This window comes from Protobothrops mucrosquamatus, unplaced genomic scaffold, assembly GCF_001527695.2.
Source record: "Protobothrops mucrosquamatus isolate PMUCROS unplaced genomic scaffold, P.Mucros_1.0 scaffold875, whole genome shotgun sequence".
Taxonomy (NCBI): domain Eukaryota; kingdom Metazoa; phylum Chordata; class Lepidosauria; order Squamata; family Viperidae; genus Protobothrops; species Protobothrops mucrosquamatus.
Window position 1 is genome coordinate 444,655 of NW_015387129.1, and position 15,098 is coordinate 459,752.

At 35.8% G+C, this 15,098-nt stretch overlaps 1 protein-coding gene across 1 annotated transcript in view; it reads left to right on the plus strand.

Moving 5' to 3' along the window:
- Window positions 1-15,087, plus strand: part of ZMYND8 (zinc finger MYND-type containing 8) — a gene marked incomplete at its 3' end in the record, with an annotated part of 73,183 nt that extends 58,096 nt beyond the window's left edge. Inside the window, exons 8-15 of the mRNA XM_015819228.2 lie at window positions 232-287; window positions 1,236-1,313; window positions 3,240-3,355; window positions 4,456-4,937; window positions 9,254-9,394; window positions 9,876-10,028; window positions 10,373-10,876; window positions 14,766-15,087. Of these exons, the coding sequence (XP_015674714.2) occupies window positions 232-287; window positions 1,236-1,313; window positions 3,240-3,355; window positions 4,456-4,937; window positions 9,254-9,394; window positions 9,876-10,028; window positions 10,373-10,876; window positions 14,766-15,087 (1,852 nt within the window). The remainder of the gene's footprint in view (window positions 1-231; window positions 288-1,235; window positions 1,314-3,239; window positions 3,356-4,455; window positions 4,938-9,253; window positions 9,395-9,875; window positions 10,029-10,372; window positions 10,877-14,765) is intronic.
- Between the last annotated feature and the right edge of the window lie 11 nt (window positions 15,088-15,098).

The window sequence follows — 15,098 nt, forward strand, 5'->3', positions numbered from 1 at the left end:
ATAAGAATGAATACTTGTGAAATGTTGTCGCTCTATTACATCTGGATTTATGAATGACTTACTTTTATGACTTGCCATTTCTACTGGCTAGATTCAAGATTTGTATTTAATTAATTTCGCCTTTTGAAACATGCATGTCAAACTGAATATGTTTGCACTCTAAATAATACAAATAATAAGCATCTTTTGTAACAGATTTAATTAGACATCTGTACTTACCTGTTTCCTCAGGAAATCACAAATTGACACAAACAGCAAAAGTCATAATTAAAATCTGTGAACATGAGGTATGTATTTCCAAGTTTCCATTTATTTTTATTATACTAATTTAACTAACAATTTTATGTAATGCTAAAAAAAATAGAAATCATAATTTTAGTATTTTCATTACATAAAATGAAGTAAAATTTAAAAATTTCAGGAATTGGAATAATCTGTATTCCAGTTTTTAGATTGCAGTCCTCTACTCATGTATCTAAAAGAACAAAGTCTATAAATAAAGTATTTCTGCATAGACATATATGGAATCCCTGTGCCTATTAAGCATATAGACTAATTGAAGTCATAAATATCAAATTATAATTTCAGATTATATATAAATCAGACTAGAATATTTTCAGTGATTTTGTTATAGCATTACTCAAACATATCAGCTTTATAAAAATCTGTTTTGAAAAATATGGATCTAGAATTGGCATTGCCAAGTTGAAAACACCTTTGAAAGTGGATTGACTTTTTCAACATATAGTGGAAATCTGCAGCCTTTTTCCTTCTGCACTCCTCCAAAATCTTCAAAAAATAATCCTTTAAGAATTCTAAACAGATTCAGCTGATAAATATTGTTCCATCAACAGATAAAGGCAAATTGTATGCCATGCATAAAAAGTCTAAAGATCTTATAAAAACTAAATATGCCAGCACCGTTTAAATGTATTGCTTAAATTAAGATTTTCTTATGCAAAACTATGAGTGTTGCTATTAAGCACAATGCTTTTATACTTTCATTTATTTATATATAGTCATTGTTTACTGTATAGTAAAAGACTGATGTTGAACCTTATGAAGCAGCAAAAATTAGTATGCATAAATTCCTGAATGCACACAGACAAATAATTATTTGGAGTAGAAAATTATAAATGACTGCCATGTTACTCTTGATTGCAGGATTGAATAGAATTGTAAATACATTTAATCTTATGCTCCAACTCCATAATAGTTCATGTTTGTTTTTACAGATGAATGAAATTGAAGTATGTCCAGAATGTTATTTAGCTGCTTGCCAAAAACGAGAAAATTGGTTTTGTGAACCTTGTGTAAGTAAAAAAAGGAAGGGGGGGATATTAAATGATAAATAGCATATACAGAAGCACAGTGGATTTCATTTTTATGCATACTGTTTTAAATAAAAATTCTTCTGTTTGTGCTCAAAACCCACACATTGCGACTGATTGATAATTAATAGAAATTGAATAGTTAGTCTTTTCTTCATTTGAGTATCTCTGATGGAAAATATAAGTGATCTAGATTTGGTTAATATTTCCAAATCCTAAAATCATTTGGCACTATTATTCAGGTTTAAATATAATAACTTAATAATGTTATAAATGAGCAAATGGACATATATTTTAATAGGTAAGGCAAACCTTAAGTGAAGTTGTTACATAAATACTAGAATCACAATTCAGCTCTGAGATAAAGCCTCTTCCATTGTCTCATCCCTGCTTTGTCACCTGTAATGAAACATCATTGAAGCCTCAATGCATTCAAATATAATTTTTTTGAAACTTGAAATCTATTAACAACCAGTTTTTTAAAAATCAAATCTCAGAAGTCCTTACTTTTTTTCTATACAGCATCACATTTAATTACACAATGTTTTTAGCCTGTCTGGATTTCTTATGGTTTGGGGAATATACAGCAAATCCCTTTGTTAAGAACACTCCGGTTAAAGGACAACCCATAGTTAAGAACGGAGCCTATTGTATCAGATTTCAAGTTAAATATAATGATTCAAGTTAAATATGCAGTGGTTCGAGTTCATTACTCAGTACTACTTATACAGCAGTATACAATAATACTCTTCCAAGTTTTATACAAATTTGATTTAAGGACAGACTTTGGGAACAGAACCTTGCTTTTAAACTGGAGACTGCTTGTTTAGTAGGGGAATTACTTAGGAATGATATGCATAATGATGTGACATATGCATATATGCATGTATTTTAAGTAGCGATAGCAGATGTTTTATTTCTTTTGTGCTTATAACTAGCAAAGTGTAGACATGGAATTTAAAAAAATTGAAACAGTAACACATTACAGTTAATCATCACATCATAATATAAAATGTGCCTTTAAACTAAAAAATCCATTTTACTATTCTTATTTTATTATTATAAATTCTATAAATTATATCTATGTGTGTTGGGCCACATTATATTCTATATTTTGCAAAATCCTAAAATAACTTAATACTATACTTACATTGATGTCATCCATTTAACTTCAAACTGACGAAGTTCAAAAGTAATGTTAGAAAATATTACTTCACAGAAAGACTAATGGAAGCTTGGAACCAACTTCCAGAGGAGGTAGTAGGTTAATCATCAGTAACTGAGTTTAAACATGCTTGTGATAAATGTCCATCATCCAGAAAAATTAAATAAAAATAAATAAAATATAAAAATAATTTAAATAACTAATCTTAATTAATTAATTAATTAATTAAAAAACAAACTCAAAGGCAGATCTATATCTTTTTCTGCCAACAGTTTTCTATGTTTCTGTGATAACAGAGAGTTATATAGAAGCATTATTTGCACTGCCCAAATGTAAGCATTTTCCTAAAGTATTGCAATGGTAATATTCTGATTTTTAATTAAAATTATGAATATTGTATTTTGAGGATGGAGTTATCTGTACAGATTAGTTTAAATTGATTCGATGTTTGAATTATTCTGAAGTTTTGAATAATCAGAATGAGGCAAAAGTTCACTGGCAACTAGTTGCTACAGAGAGAACAGGTTTTAAAAGAAGACAAAAATAGTTTTAATAAGATGAGAAACCTCTCAAAACTATACAGTAGCTGGACAAAGAATGACTTCATTTAAAGTTGTAAATTTGAGACATTTTTACAATCTCAGTCATATAAATAACTATTGTCTTGCATGTCAGCAGTTAGAAAATAATGCATGGCTTAAAATAGTTTTCTCACCATGTGGTCACTATGCACTTTCCTCTAGAGCAATCCACACCCATTGGTTTGGGCTAAACTCAAGGGTTTCCCATTCTGGCCGGCTAAAGCACTGAGAGATAAAGATGGTCAAGTTGATGCTCGTTTCTTTGGTCAACATGACAGGTGGGAATTAATAAAAAAATGATGGAATAATTCAGATCATTCCTTTTTGGTGAATGATTAGGTGGTAGCTGCATTAGTTAAAATGTTAACATTCTGCAAATAGTGATTTTTTTGTACAGAATATAAGAAGCACATTTGGAGAACTCATTTTAAAAAAATCTAAAAAGATAACATAATTTTGTCCACTGAAGGGATACATTTAGTCAGATTTGGTAACTGATGTTTACGTAACCAAACATGACAGAATTATGAATTAGAAAGACCATTGTAGTTAGGATTTGTAAAAGGAATTTTTGTTCAGAAATGGTCATGGTCGACCATTAATTTGAGTGCTGTAAAAAGGAAGAATTTTCAGGGCTGGCTACATAAAAGCTCTAAACCTCAGTGTAAATCATGAGGGAAGGATTTATCCCACATGGTTTGAAAGATTTGATATTTGTTCAAGTGACAGAAAAAGCCTCTTTGTTCACTGCTATCATTTCTGTGATACAATTACAGGATTTCTAACTATTTCTAGTGTTCTTTATTTTAACAGGAAACTTTATGTATACATAGATTTCATGAAGAGAGCCAATTAAAATATGGGCTTTTATTTTTATGAAGAAAGTAATTTTTTCCCAGGATTTTGAGCAGTATCCTCAAATATGTAGAATTTTTTATATTTATTATGGTGGGGCCATCACCACATATATAGAATGGACTAAATGATATGTAAGCATAATATTGCAAAATGATTTGGTGTGCAATAAAAGAATAACTGAAGTTAACGGTTATTTCTTTGTTGTATCACGTTCAGTTTAAGAAATTTGAATTGCAATATATAGTCTTTTGCACATCACCTAGTTTTTGAAGGTTGGATTTTGAATTTCCTTAATTGATTTTTTTAATTGTTTTGAAAGATGTATTTCTAGAACTTTAATTTTTGCTGGAGACTGATTAAGTAGACCTTTCAGTTTACAAGTAGGTGCTAAATAAAGTTTCTACCTTAAGCATGTATCAAACAGCCATTGAAATGTATAAGAATTGCTTTTTACAATGTTTAGAATTGAAATAAAAATTAGGTACCATTTATATGGTTTCTTTTACTGTCTTATTTGCAGAGCCTGGGTTCCAGTAAATAATTGCTACCTCATGTCTAAAGAAATTCCTTTTTCTGTGAAAAAGACTAAAAGCATATTCAACAGTGCAATGCAAGAGATGGAGGTTTATGTGGAGAACATTCGTAGAAAGTTTGGCGTATTTAATTATGCACCTTTCCGGACACCATATACTCCCAACAATCAGTACCAAATGTTGTTAGACCCTTCAAATCCTGGGGCTGGAACTGCTAAGACAGATAAACAAGAGAAAATCAAACTTAATTTTGATATGACAGCATCACCCAAGATTTTAATGAGCAAACCTATGCTAAGTAGTAGTACTGGACGAAGAATTTCCCTAACAGACATGCCACGTTCACCAATGAGTACAAATTCATCAGTACACACTGGATCTGATGTTGAACAGGATGGAGAGAAAAAAGCAACGTCTAGTCACTTTAGTGCAAGTGAAGAGTCCATGGATTTTATTGATAAAAGTACGGGTAAGAGTACAGAAACAAAATTGCTATACCAAATGGTATTTGAACTTTAATATCAACCAGTGCAGGGAATTTTATAAAACTGGAAGGAAAGTTTGTCTGATACTTTATAGGATGTGTTACTAGACTCAGGTGCAGCAGTATTCCTAAGCTTCTATCCAATGTTCTTGGGACCAATTATAAGAGTAGAGTAGAGGCATAAAGATTGTCTCCCACACTAATAACAGGGTAAATTGTGATAGGTCAGCCACCTGGGAAGAATTTATAATGTAGGGAAGAGCCATGAGTTACTGAACAAAAGGTATTACATTAGAGGGGCTTCATGCAAGAGGAGGAGCATGATATGGTTATCATGTAAACTAGTACATAGAAAAATGCTTTGTAGTCTTCAGGGTTAATTGGACTCTCACTCCCATTAATAACCTATGCACTGAATAATTTTTCAGCAAGGTGTCTGCTTAGTGCCTTGCAGATTTATATCATATTACATCATTGTGGATCACACCCCTAATTTAAAAGAACTTAGTATTCTAAAATAAAAATTAATTTCTGGTTGTCCTCTCAGCTGCTAAATTATAATGAAACAGAATCAGAGTTCAGAGAATACTGAAATGATAAGTACATAATAATAGGTTTTTGTACATTTTTCTTGGGAGTATAGGAAAAAAGTACTTAACTTTCTGAAACAAGATTTGACTTACAGTCATAGGCAAAAATATTAAGAAGATAATGTAAAACAAAATTAATCAAGTTAATTTATTGTTTCAGGAATATTTATGTCAGCAGCACTATATCCAACATTTTTATGTTTTTGGAAATTTGGGCCACAGATAAATGAAATAATCTGATCTTGAACAAACTCAGAATTTGCTTTCTTTTTTAAAATCAATGCTTGCCAAATGTTACAATTAAGCAGAATAAACTACTATAAACCAGTTATAATCCATTTGGAAAGCTCAGCTATTCTATATCAAGCATTAACCTTAACATACTAATTTGCATTGAATTCCTTAGGTGAATGACAAATAATATCAGAAGACCACCTAAATATTGATGTACGGCTGTTTCTGATATAGAGCAAAGACGTAAACGTTACTTCATTTGGATCCAATCTGGATATCTTTGTACTTTATACTTTTTTAAAAATAATTATTTTTGTTCTGTTATTTAGCAGTTCCCCTATGGAAATCACATTTTAAACATTTCAGAATAATTTCTTTTTATTTGTTATGTATTCTTGTTTTAATAACACTTTTTAAATAGAACTAAACAAAATAAATTGTGCCTTATTTGTTTGAACAATGACATTGAGGTTCTAAATTGTTCTTTAGTATATTTGTGATATTCATGTTATATATATACATACACATACAGACTAGTCATAAAAATCTTAAGAGGATTGAATATCCCACCTAATTTTGAACTCCTGTTCACATTTCATTTATATTTCATGGATATTCTATGGCAGGGGTGTCAAACTCAATTTCATTGAGGGCCGCATCAGCATTGCGGTTGCCCTCAGGGGGCCTGGTGGATGTGGCCACGGTGGGTGCGGCCTACTGGGTGGGCATGGCCAGCTCTACATCGTTTGCGTCAAGGGTGCCTGTGGGTGCCTGGGGAGGAGTGGGATAGATCTGAGGATCTCTGGCAGAAGGGGGTGGGACCAGGGCAAGTGCCAAGGCATGATCCACTGGAGGAGCCTCACTGTTCCTCTCAGGCCGTGTGGGGGGGGCTGGATGGTGGTGCAGGCTGCCCGGAGCCCTGGGAAGCAGAGGTCAAACGCCCAGCCTGGCCCTCGAGCACCTGCGGCATCAAGCCCAGCCCCACTTTCCCAAGGGAGCGCCCAGCTGCCCTTACCTCCTCCTCAAGGCTGCTGCTGTGCTTGCTCTCCTTAGCCAGGTTGCTCATGATGGGTACATGGGCAAAGTCAGAGGGAGGCCCATTCCCTCTCCATGGGAGGAGACCCGGCTTTGTATCCAAAGCTTCCTTAGCAATAGGATGGGAGACCCCCAGGATAGGCCAGGAGGAGGGGGCAAGGGGATGATAAAAGGGCAGCAGGGCAGGACTAAGGTAGGACTTCCCTCAGACCCTCCCTCTCCTTTCCTTCTTCCTTCTTTCCTAAGTACGGTTTCGGCAAGCAGCAAGGCGCTCTCCTCACAGCGCCGAGAGGCTGAGCCAGACAGTGCGAATCTGAAAAGAAGTGCGATGCCGCCCAACCCCCAGCCTGCCTGATCTCGACATGCAGTGGGGCGCTCTCCTCACAGCGCTGAGAGGCTGCTCTGGGCGGCGTGAATCTGATGAGAAGTGCAATGCTGCCTAGTCCCCCAGCCTGCCCAGTTTCAGCAGGCAGCAAGGTGCAAAGCTAGTGAGCTTCGCACCACCCGGCTTAACCTCTCGGCGCTATGAGGAGAGTGCCCCGCTGCCTGCCGAAACCAGGTGGGCTGGACGGTGTCACGCTTCTTTTTGGATTTGCGCCACCTGGCTCAGCCTCTCGGCGCTGTGAGGAGAGCACCCCGCTGCCTGCCAAAACCCCTCCCCAGAGCCCATCAAGCCAAATATGTGAAGTAGGCCAGGGCCATTTGCTGGCCACTTCCAGGCGATGGTGCATTTCTTCATTCCTCACAAAGGGTGATACCTCCCCAGCATGCACCCATGCACGCGGCAGGGGTTGGTTCCTTGCTGTTTCCAGACGGCCTTGTGGAGCTAAGACTGAATGCGTTTCAGCATAGATGGCCACCACAAAATTGTACATTGGCTCCCGGCCAGCCTGGGCCAGGGCCAAGGCAGCGGGGGCCGTTCCCTCACTGTTTTCAGGATGGCTTTGCGGGCCACATGAAACCACTTTGCGGGCCGCATCTGGCCCCCGGGCCTTGTGTTTGACATGTCTGTTCTATGGAAAGAGAATAAAAATATTAGGAATATATGCAGTACTTATTTTCATTCAAATATTCTTAGTATAATGGTTTGTAGTATATGTTCTGTTGTGAAAAAATAAATGATCAGCCACTTCCTACAATCAGGATTTTTTGGGGTCATTCAATGCTTCATGGCTTTTGCTTATGACTGCCTGGGTGGTTCTTGTTAGCTTGTCTTTTCTCACCTATTGTCTTCAGATAGATTTTTCACATTATTATTGTTATTCTGCAGACCTGATCATTCTCCTGGTCTCTGTTGATAACTTTTTCCTTATTTCAAATTGACTATTATTTAGCCACAACGGTTTGTACTAACCACGTTAGATTGCGTTAGAAGAAGTGATGTAAAAAACAAACGATTGTGGCTTTGCATTTAAAGGCTAAACAGCATATTGAAATGTATTTTATAACATAAATATTATCCTAGATTTCTTGCTTAGCTTGATACCAAAGAAGTCAGTTAGAATATGATTTATTTTTGCCAGTCATTATATCTGAACTGTCTTAGTTAATAAGTAATTAAGTAATTACTGAATAATTAAGTGACAGCATATAAATGTTCTTGGATGATCCCTCAAAAGCTAACCATGATCTGACCTTAGGTGTCACTTGCATGAAAGACCATGAGGAAATACCAGCACCATAGGTAGATTGGATATTGAAAAATCCCTGAAGATAGCAATGACACCAAAGAAACTACATAGACATAGAGCAGTAGTCATCCAGAATTAAACATGCCTCAAGAGAGTCCTTTTGCTTTGAATTAGTTATTTTCAAAAAAATTAACCATTAAATATGGTTAATTATTAAATAAGGTTCATAATTAATTAATTAAATATGAAATTTACTACAAGAAAAAATAGAAATTTAAATGGATAGAAAAAAGAAAGAATTCCAAAATTAAATATTCCTCTTTCTAAAATGAAAGAGTTAGCAAGTTCATATTTTATATAATTCTTGATTTATATAAGCATTCCCTCTATGTTCAATTTCCCCTGAATATTGGTTAAATGAACTTTAAAAGGAGATAAGAGTTAGAGAGAGTGGTTAGAAATACATGTTTCATTGGAAGTCTTGAAGAAGTTTCTCACTACTTGCTTCTTATTTCTTTTCTTACATTAGATCATTTATCATTTGACTCCATGGCCAACATACGAAAGAACTACTTTTGCATGTCCCTTATCTATGTTTTTTAATTGATTTTGCATAGGTACCTTATTGCCAGTTTCCCTCATGGAGAAAGTGTTTGCTCTCAGTTTCAAAAACAATTTGTGATACTTTGTAGGGAGTTACTATTCAAAAAATGGGAAACAAGTTACACAGAGGGACTTGACCTTTATCTCTGCCTAAATAACCTCAGTTTATAGTTGAAATTTACTTTGTGTCAATTACATTGTTTTTCAGCTTCTCCAGCACCAACAAGGACAGGCCAAACTGGAAGCTTGTCGGGTAGTCCCAAACCTTTCTCTCCTCAACCATCAACTCCTACAGCTGCAAAGCAAGAAAGAACATCTACTCCAGGCAGCATTCTTAATCTTAATCTTGGTAAAATAAGATTGTCCGTGCAGTAATGGATATGAGGTTTATATATGTTAGTGGTAATTAGAGAGCACACTTGCCTGCAAGTGCTGATAACTAAATTTTGGATTAATATTCTCTTGGTTTTCAGCCTAAATGCAATAAGTGCCACTGAAAAAACTGATATGATGGCTGATTTTTGTGAGAGATTGGACCAACTATATTATACTAGTATATGGAACTTTGGTATCAACTTAGTCAAGGATTGTTTATTTATTCACTAGCACAAGAAATGTTCAGCGTGTTGATTAGGTACTATCTTAATACATAATTAAATGCATAATTCTTATTTACTTCTGTCCTGTCCTAAAATAAGCTATTATAAGTTTATAACCGTGCATCCAATATTTGCAGTAGTAATCAATAATATTTAATGAATGTAATTAAATTATTTTGTGATTGCTTAAATTCAATTACTTAATGGAAATATTTTAACTTAATATTCTAGATCGTAGTAAAGCTGAAATGGATCTGAAAGAGTTGAGTGAATCTGTCCAGCAGCAATCTACTCCTGTGCCACTGATTTCACCAAAACGACAAATTCGCAGCAGATTCCAGCTGAATCTTGACAAAACAATAGAGAGTTGTAAAGCACAACTAGGTATCCGTATGTATTTGATATGATTGATTGTATATGCACTGAATACATTCTTTTTACCAATACTTCATAAATATAGTTGATAAGGAAGTATTAGCCCTGTATCCAAAGAAGCCAGGATTTAGAGCCCTTTGTATTCAGATTTTTGAACAAGCGAATGCTACTTTCATACAGTATTAAAATATGAAAGATTTTCTTTCACATAATTTTTGTTGTAAGATTTAAAATCAATGGGCTGCTATGAATAGATCTGTTATATGCATGTTCACTGATTCACATGGCTTTATCTTTAAACTATAAGCTATTGGAAATAAATGGGGTAAAAATTGTTTATTTTTTATGATTAGGAATCAATGAAATATCTGAAGATGTTGCAGTAGAGCATAGTGACTCAGAGGATTCTGAAAAGTCAGACTCCAGTGATAGTGAATATATCAGTGATGATGAACAGAAGTCCAAAAATGATCAGGAAGAAGAAGAAAAAGAAAAAGAAGGTATAAGAAATGATAAAGAATCTTTAGTTGTGAAAAAAAAACTAAAGCCACCAACACCAACAGAAGAAAAAGAGGAAATTAAAAGTACAAGCTCAGAAGCGGAGAAAATAAATAGCCCTGCCAAAGAGAAGGCAAATGTAGACTCTGATAAAGAGCTTTCAGAAAAAGTGAAAAATTTGTCACATCCTGCGAAGGAAAAACTGAAAACTAAAGAGGAGACGGACTCTCCAACAGTGCATCTTGGTCTAGATTCTGATTCAGAAAATGAGCTAGTTATTGACCTAGGTGAAGACCAGTGTGGTCGTGAGGGACGAAAAAACAAAAAAGAAGTCAAGGAATCGCCTCCTAAACAAGAAGGTAGGATACTTTAACATTTTTTCTTGATCATGAAAATACTGAATACCACTTTCAGAGCTGTCCTGAAAACCCTAAATGAAAGATTTTTTGTATTTCCACACTGATGAAAACTATTTAAAAATGGAGCTGTTATGTTATTTTCTGCAACCAAAACTATATGACTTTTACACAAGAGAAACTTTAATACAGTAGAAAGGAGTTGGAAAACTCAAGATAATCCAAAGATGTCTTTCAATACAAAAATATGCAAGAAAAAAATACTTGAGGAATATAAAAAAATGTTACTTCTTTAAGCTCCATTTGTTCAGTGACTGTTCAAAGTTATGGTGGCACCGAAAAAATAGACTTCCAGCCAATTGCAGTGCCCTCATAGTCACAGGATAAAAATTAAAGCCAGTCAGCCCACATTTATAATGGTCCCTCATCCCCTAGCTCTCCCTTGTCACCTTTGTCTGCCTCCCCATCGCTGTTCTAACTATCCCAGCCATGCATGAGACTCGCCACACTGTGGCTCTGGGGTTGCTTGCACCCTGACCCACTATTGCTGCATTTGTGCTGTGCCTCACTAGCCATCTGCACACCACACGCACACACACACACACACACACACACACACACACACACACACACACAGCCCCTCTATACTTGGATCACACCCTCCTCTTTCTGGCAACAGCCATGCCCGGCCACATCTTGCCAGCCAACTCTACTCCAATCCCTCAGTTCTGGTGCCTTGCCGACCATTCACACATTTTCCCCCAATCCCCCCCCCCCAATATCCATGGCATATTGTCTGCCATCCTTGCACCCATTGCTTCTTTCACCTAAGCAGCAGCCATCTCCATCCATGCCTTGCCAGCCACCTGCATACCTTCGCTTGGTTCCACTGCACTCGTACTACACACACTCCATCAGCCCTGCTGTGCTTGCATTGCATCTTGACCTCACCAGTCACCCATGCACCCTTCCTCACTGGGCTGCAGCCAGTTAGCTCCCTACCAACCTCCTTGTAAACTGCCTGGGACTTGCAACTTCTTGCCAATTTCCTCACTGACTTTTCCTTTTTAGAAGCTGGTAGGAAGTTGCAAGGAGGTCCTCATTTAACAATATGTGATCCTTATATAATAACAGCAATGGGAACTGCAGAATTTGCCATCATTTATAAATGTGGTCATATCATGTTGTACTTTACAACTACATAACTTAGCAATGTAAATTCCGATTCCAGTTACTGTAGTTAATCATGGACTATCTGTGTAGGAAAAGAAAAAGAAAAAGTCATGAGAGAGGGGAATAATGTGAAAAGGGAAATAGTATAGGCCAATTGGGTGAAGTGGTGTAGAAAACCTAATTGTACTGTAGTATTCAATAAATGGGCATGATTTAGAAACTATAAACTGTTCCTCCTGTGGCTTGTTTAGGGTGTTATTCAAACAAGCGACTCTGGCTCATTTTTCAGAATGAGTCACGAAAAGAAGCTGGAGTCATTAAACCAAATATATGGAGAGGATAAAGAAAATAAGTTACATCAGTTGCACAATATTGCAATACAGTAGTGGGAGTTAGGTCAGTTTGGATTCCCAGTCAGAAAAAAATTCCCATACTTCTCAATTGACATTCTCATGGCTAAAAAATTACTTAGCAAACCAACAAACTGGAAAGGATCCAAATACTCATGAGTTCAGAGCTAGCAGGTTACAGCCAATTACTGGTCGCTTGCCCCAGTAATGGCAACAGCAAGAACCACAAAGCTGTATAGATGTTACATAATAAAGTAATCAAGGATAGTTTGTGTGCACAGAACATCCTAAATAAAGAACTGCTTTATAACTAACTATTAAAGAGAATTACCACAAGCACAGTGTATCTTTCATGATTTCAAAACATTTCGAACACATTCTTGGAAATACAACATAGCATTTCTTTAAAATGTCTTGGAAATTGAATTGATGCCCTAATTGTTATTCTATCAAGCTGATCCTGATTTTACAGTAAGAAGCGTTATAGACGTATGGCAATATATATCCTTGACTCTTGCCTCCCTCAAGGCATAAACTCTGGCCAATTAGTCAATGACTGGCACAATACATGGGAGGCACAGAGAAGTACACCTAAAGAAACATAGCAGTACTATCCCTAAAATAAGCAAATATACATATTGATTCACAATCACAAATGTCAGTTCTGATTAAACCCACTTTTTAGTTTAGAAATATTTTTTTAAGAATTGAAAGGGAGGAGTTAGCAGAATGGGATCTTCTAAGCATTTGATTCTCTTTAAACAAGATTGCAAGGGAGAAGTCTATTTGCTTGGAGATTGGTAAGAGAGCCCATGGGGTCAATTCATGCAATTTGAACTTGTAGAATCCAAACTAGCTACTTTATTATTCTGTATACCAATTTCACAGGAATCTTCCCAGACTAGCAGATTTGCCTAGGAAACACTAGATAAGGCTCAAATGCATTCAGGGCGGGTGTATGTGTGTGTTTGTATGTGTGTCAGACCTTACCTCTTGTGTTAACATAAGGAATCCATACTTGTGATAGTTATTTGCCATATGCAAGCAGGAAATTCTGACTGTTTAATCCAAATAGTGTCAAGGAAATATAGGTTGCATTTTATCAATTGTTTACCATAAATAGAATAGAATGGAATTGGAAGATTATTTTTTTTATGATTATCCTTCAGCTATTCTCACTTTTCTAAGACATTTTTGAATCACATTTTTTTCTTAAAATCTAAAAAGCATAAGAAGCATATTATAATTGGTGTAGTGGTTACGTGCTGGCCTAGAAACCAGGAGACTGTGAGTTCTAGTCCCACCTTAAGCATGAAAAACTGGATGATTGACTTGGGGCCAATCATTCTCTCAGTCCAACCTATCTCACCAGATTGTTGTTGTGGGGAAAAGAAGGAACATTATGTTTGCCACCTTGAGTTAATTATAAAAAATCAATAAAGGTAGGTTAAAAAAATATTTTAAGAATTGCACTTCCTTTTTATTCAGCCACATCACACTACTGACTTATACTAAGTTTGTGATTAAGTATAATTGCAATATTTCTTTCACTTATGTTGCTTATTCTGCATTCAATTTCTTTTCCTAAGTGAAAAACCTTGAATTTGTTTCTATTAAGTTTAACTCACATGTCTAACCTGTAACTTCTATGCTTATTTTAAAGTTCTAAAGGTATTAGAATTTAGTAATCTGTGGCACCTTGCATAAGAATTTCCATCTGCAGGAAATATCCTAGCACTTATGTCTTAACTACTGTTTCAGAGGAAAATGTTAAAAAGATCCAGGAGTCATTCCTTAGGAGAACTAAAAGTTAAAAAAAGAATAGATATATGAATCTCTGCTCAGAGACTCAAATGAAACATAACTGATGGTATATAGAATAGATATATGTGCCTTATGATAAATATGAATGCTAATACAGCTAAGGTTTTAAAGGTTTCCCATGTTGCTTGATAACTGCAGTTGGGACCAGCAACTTTTGTTAGTTGAAAATGCCTTGATTTCAGTTTTACTGTTTCAAAATCTGAAGATTTCAGCTTCTGATATCATGGATAAATATAAACTAGTGACAAAGACTATTAAAAACAGGACATACAAGAGAGTAAAAATGACAGGAGAGTACAGTAGTGAAATGTCAAAACCAAAAGTCGACACTCTAAGCAATTATATATAGCTATTTACTTCCACTTAATTATACTTGTGGGTGAAATAATGCTTTTGCAAACCCTTGTACATTTCTTTCTAAATCTAAAACAGTAGATTTTCACTTGATAACAAAGAATCAAATGCTTGGAAATCAATGTTTTATCCTACTCCCTTATAACACTGAATTTCCAATAAATCTTTGTTCTTGCTTTTTACCCGGTTAGCTGCAGCTAAAACCCCAGTTCCTTCAAGTGTCAACAGTCAGCCTCCAGTTGAAACCCACGTGCTTACTCGATCAGCATCCCAGACACCCCCAGCCGGTGTTACAGCTACGACAAGTGCTGCTTCTGCTGTCAGCACTCCAGCTGCAGCTACTGGCAGCCCAGTAAAAAAGCAGAGACCTCTCCTACCAAAGGAAACCGTCCCAGCTGTGCAGCGGGTAGTATGGAATTCTTCAAACAAATTTCAGACTTCTTCCCAGAAATGGCATATGCAGAAGGTGCAAAGGCAGCAACAGCAGCAGCAGCAGCAACAGCAGCAGAATCAGCAGCAGCAGC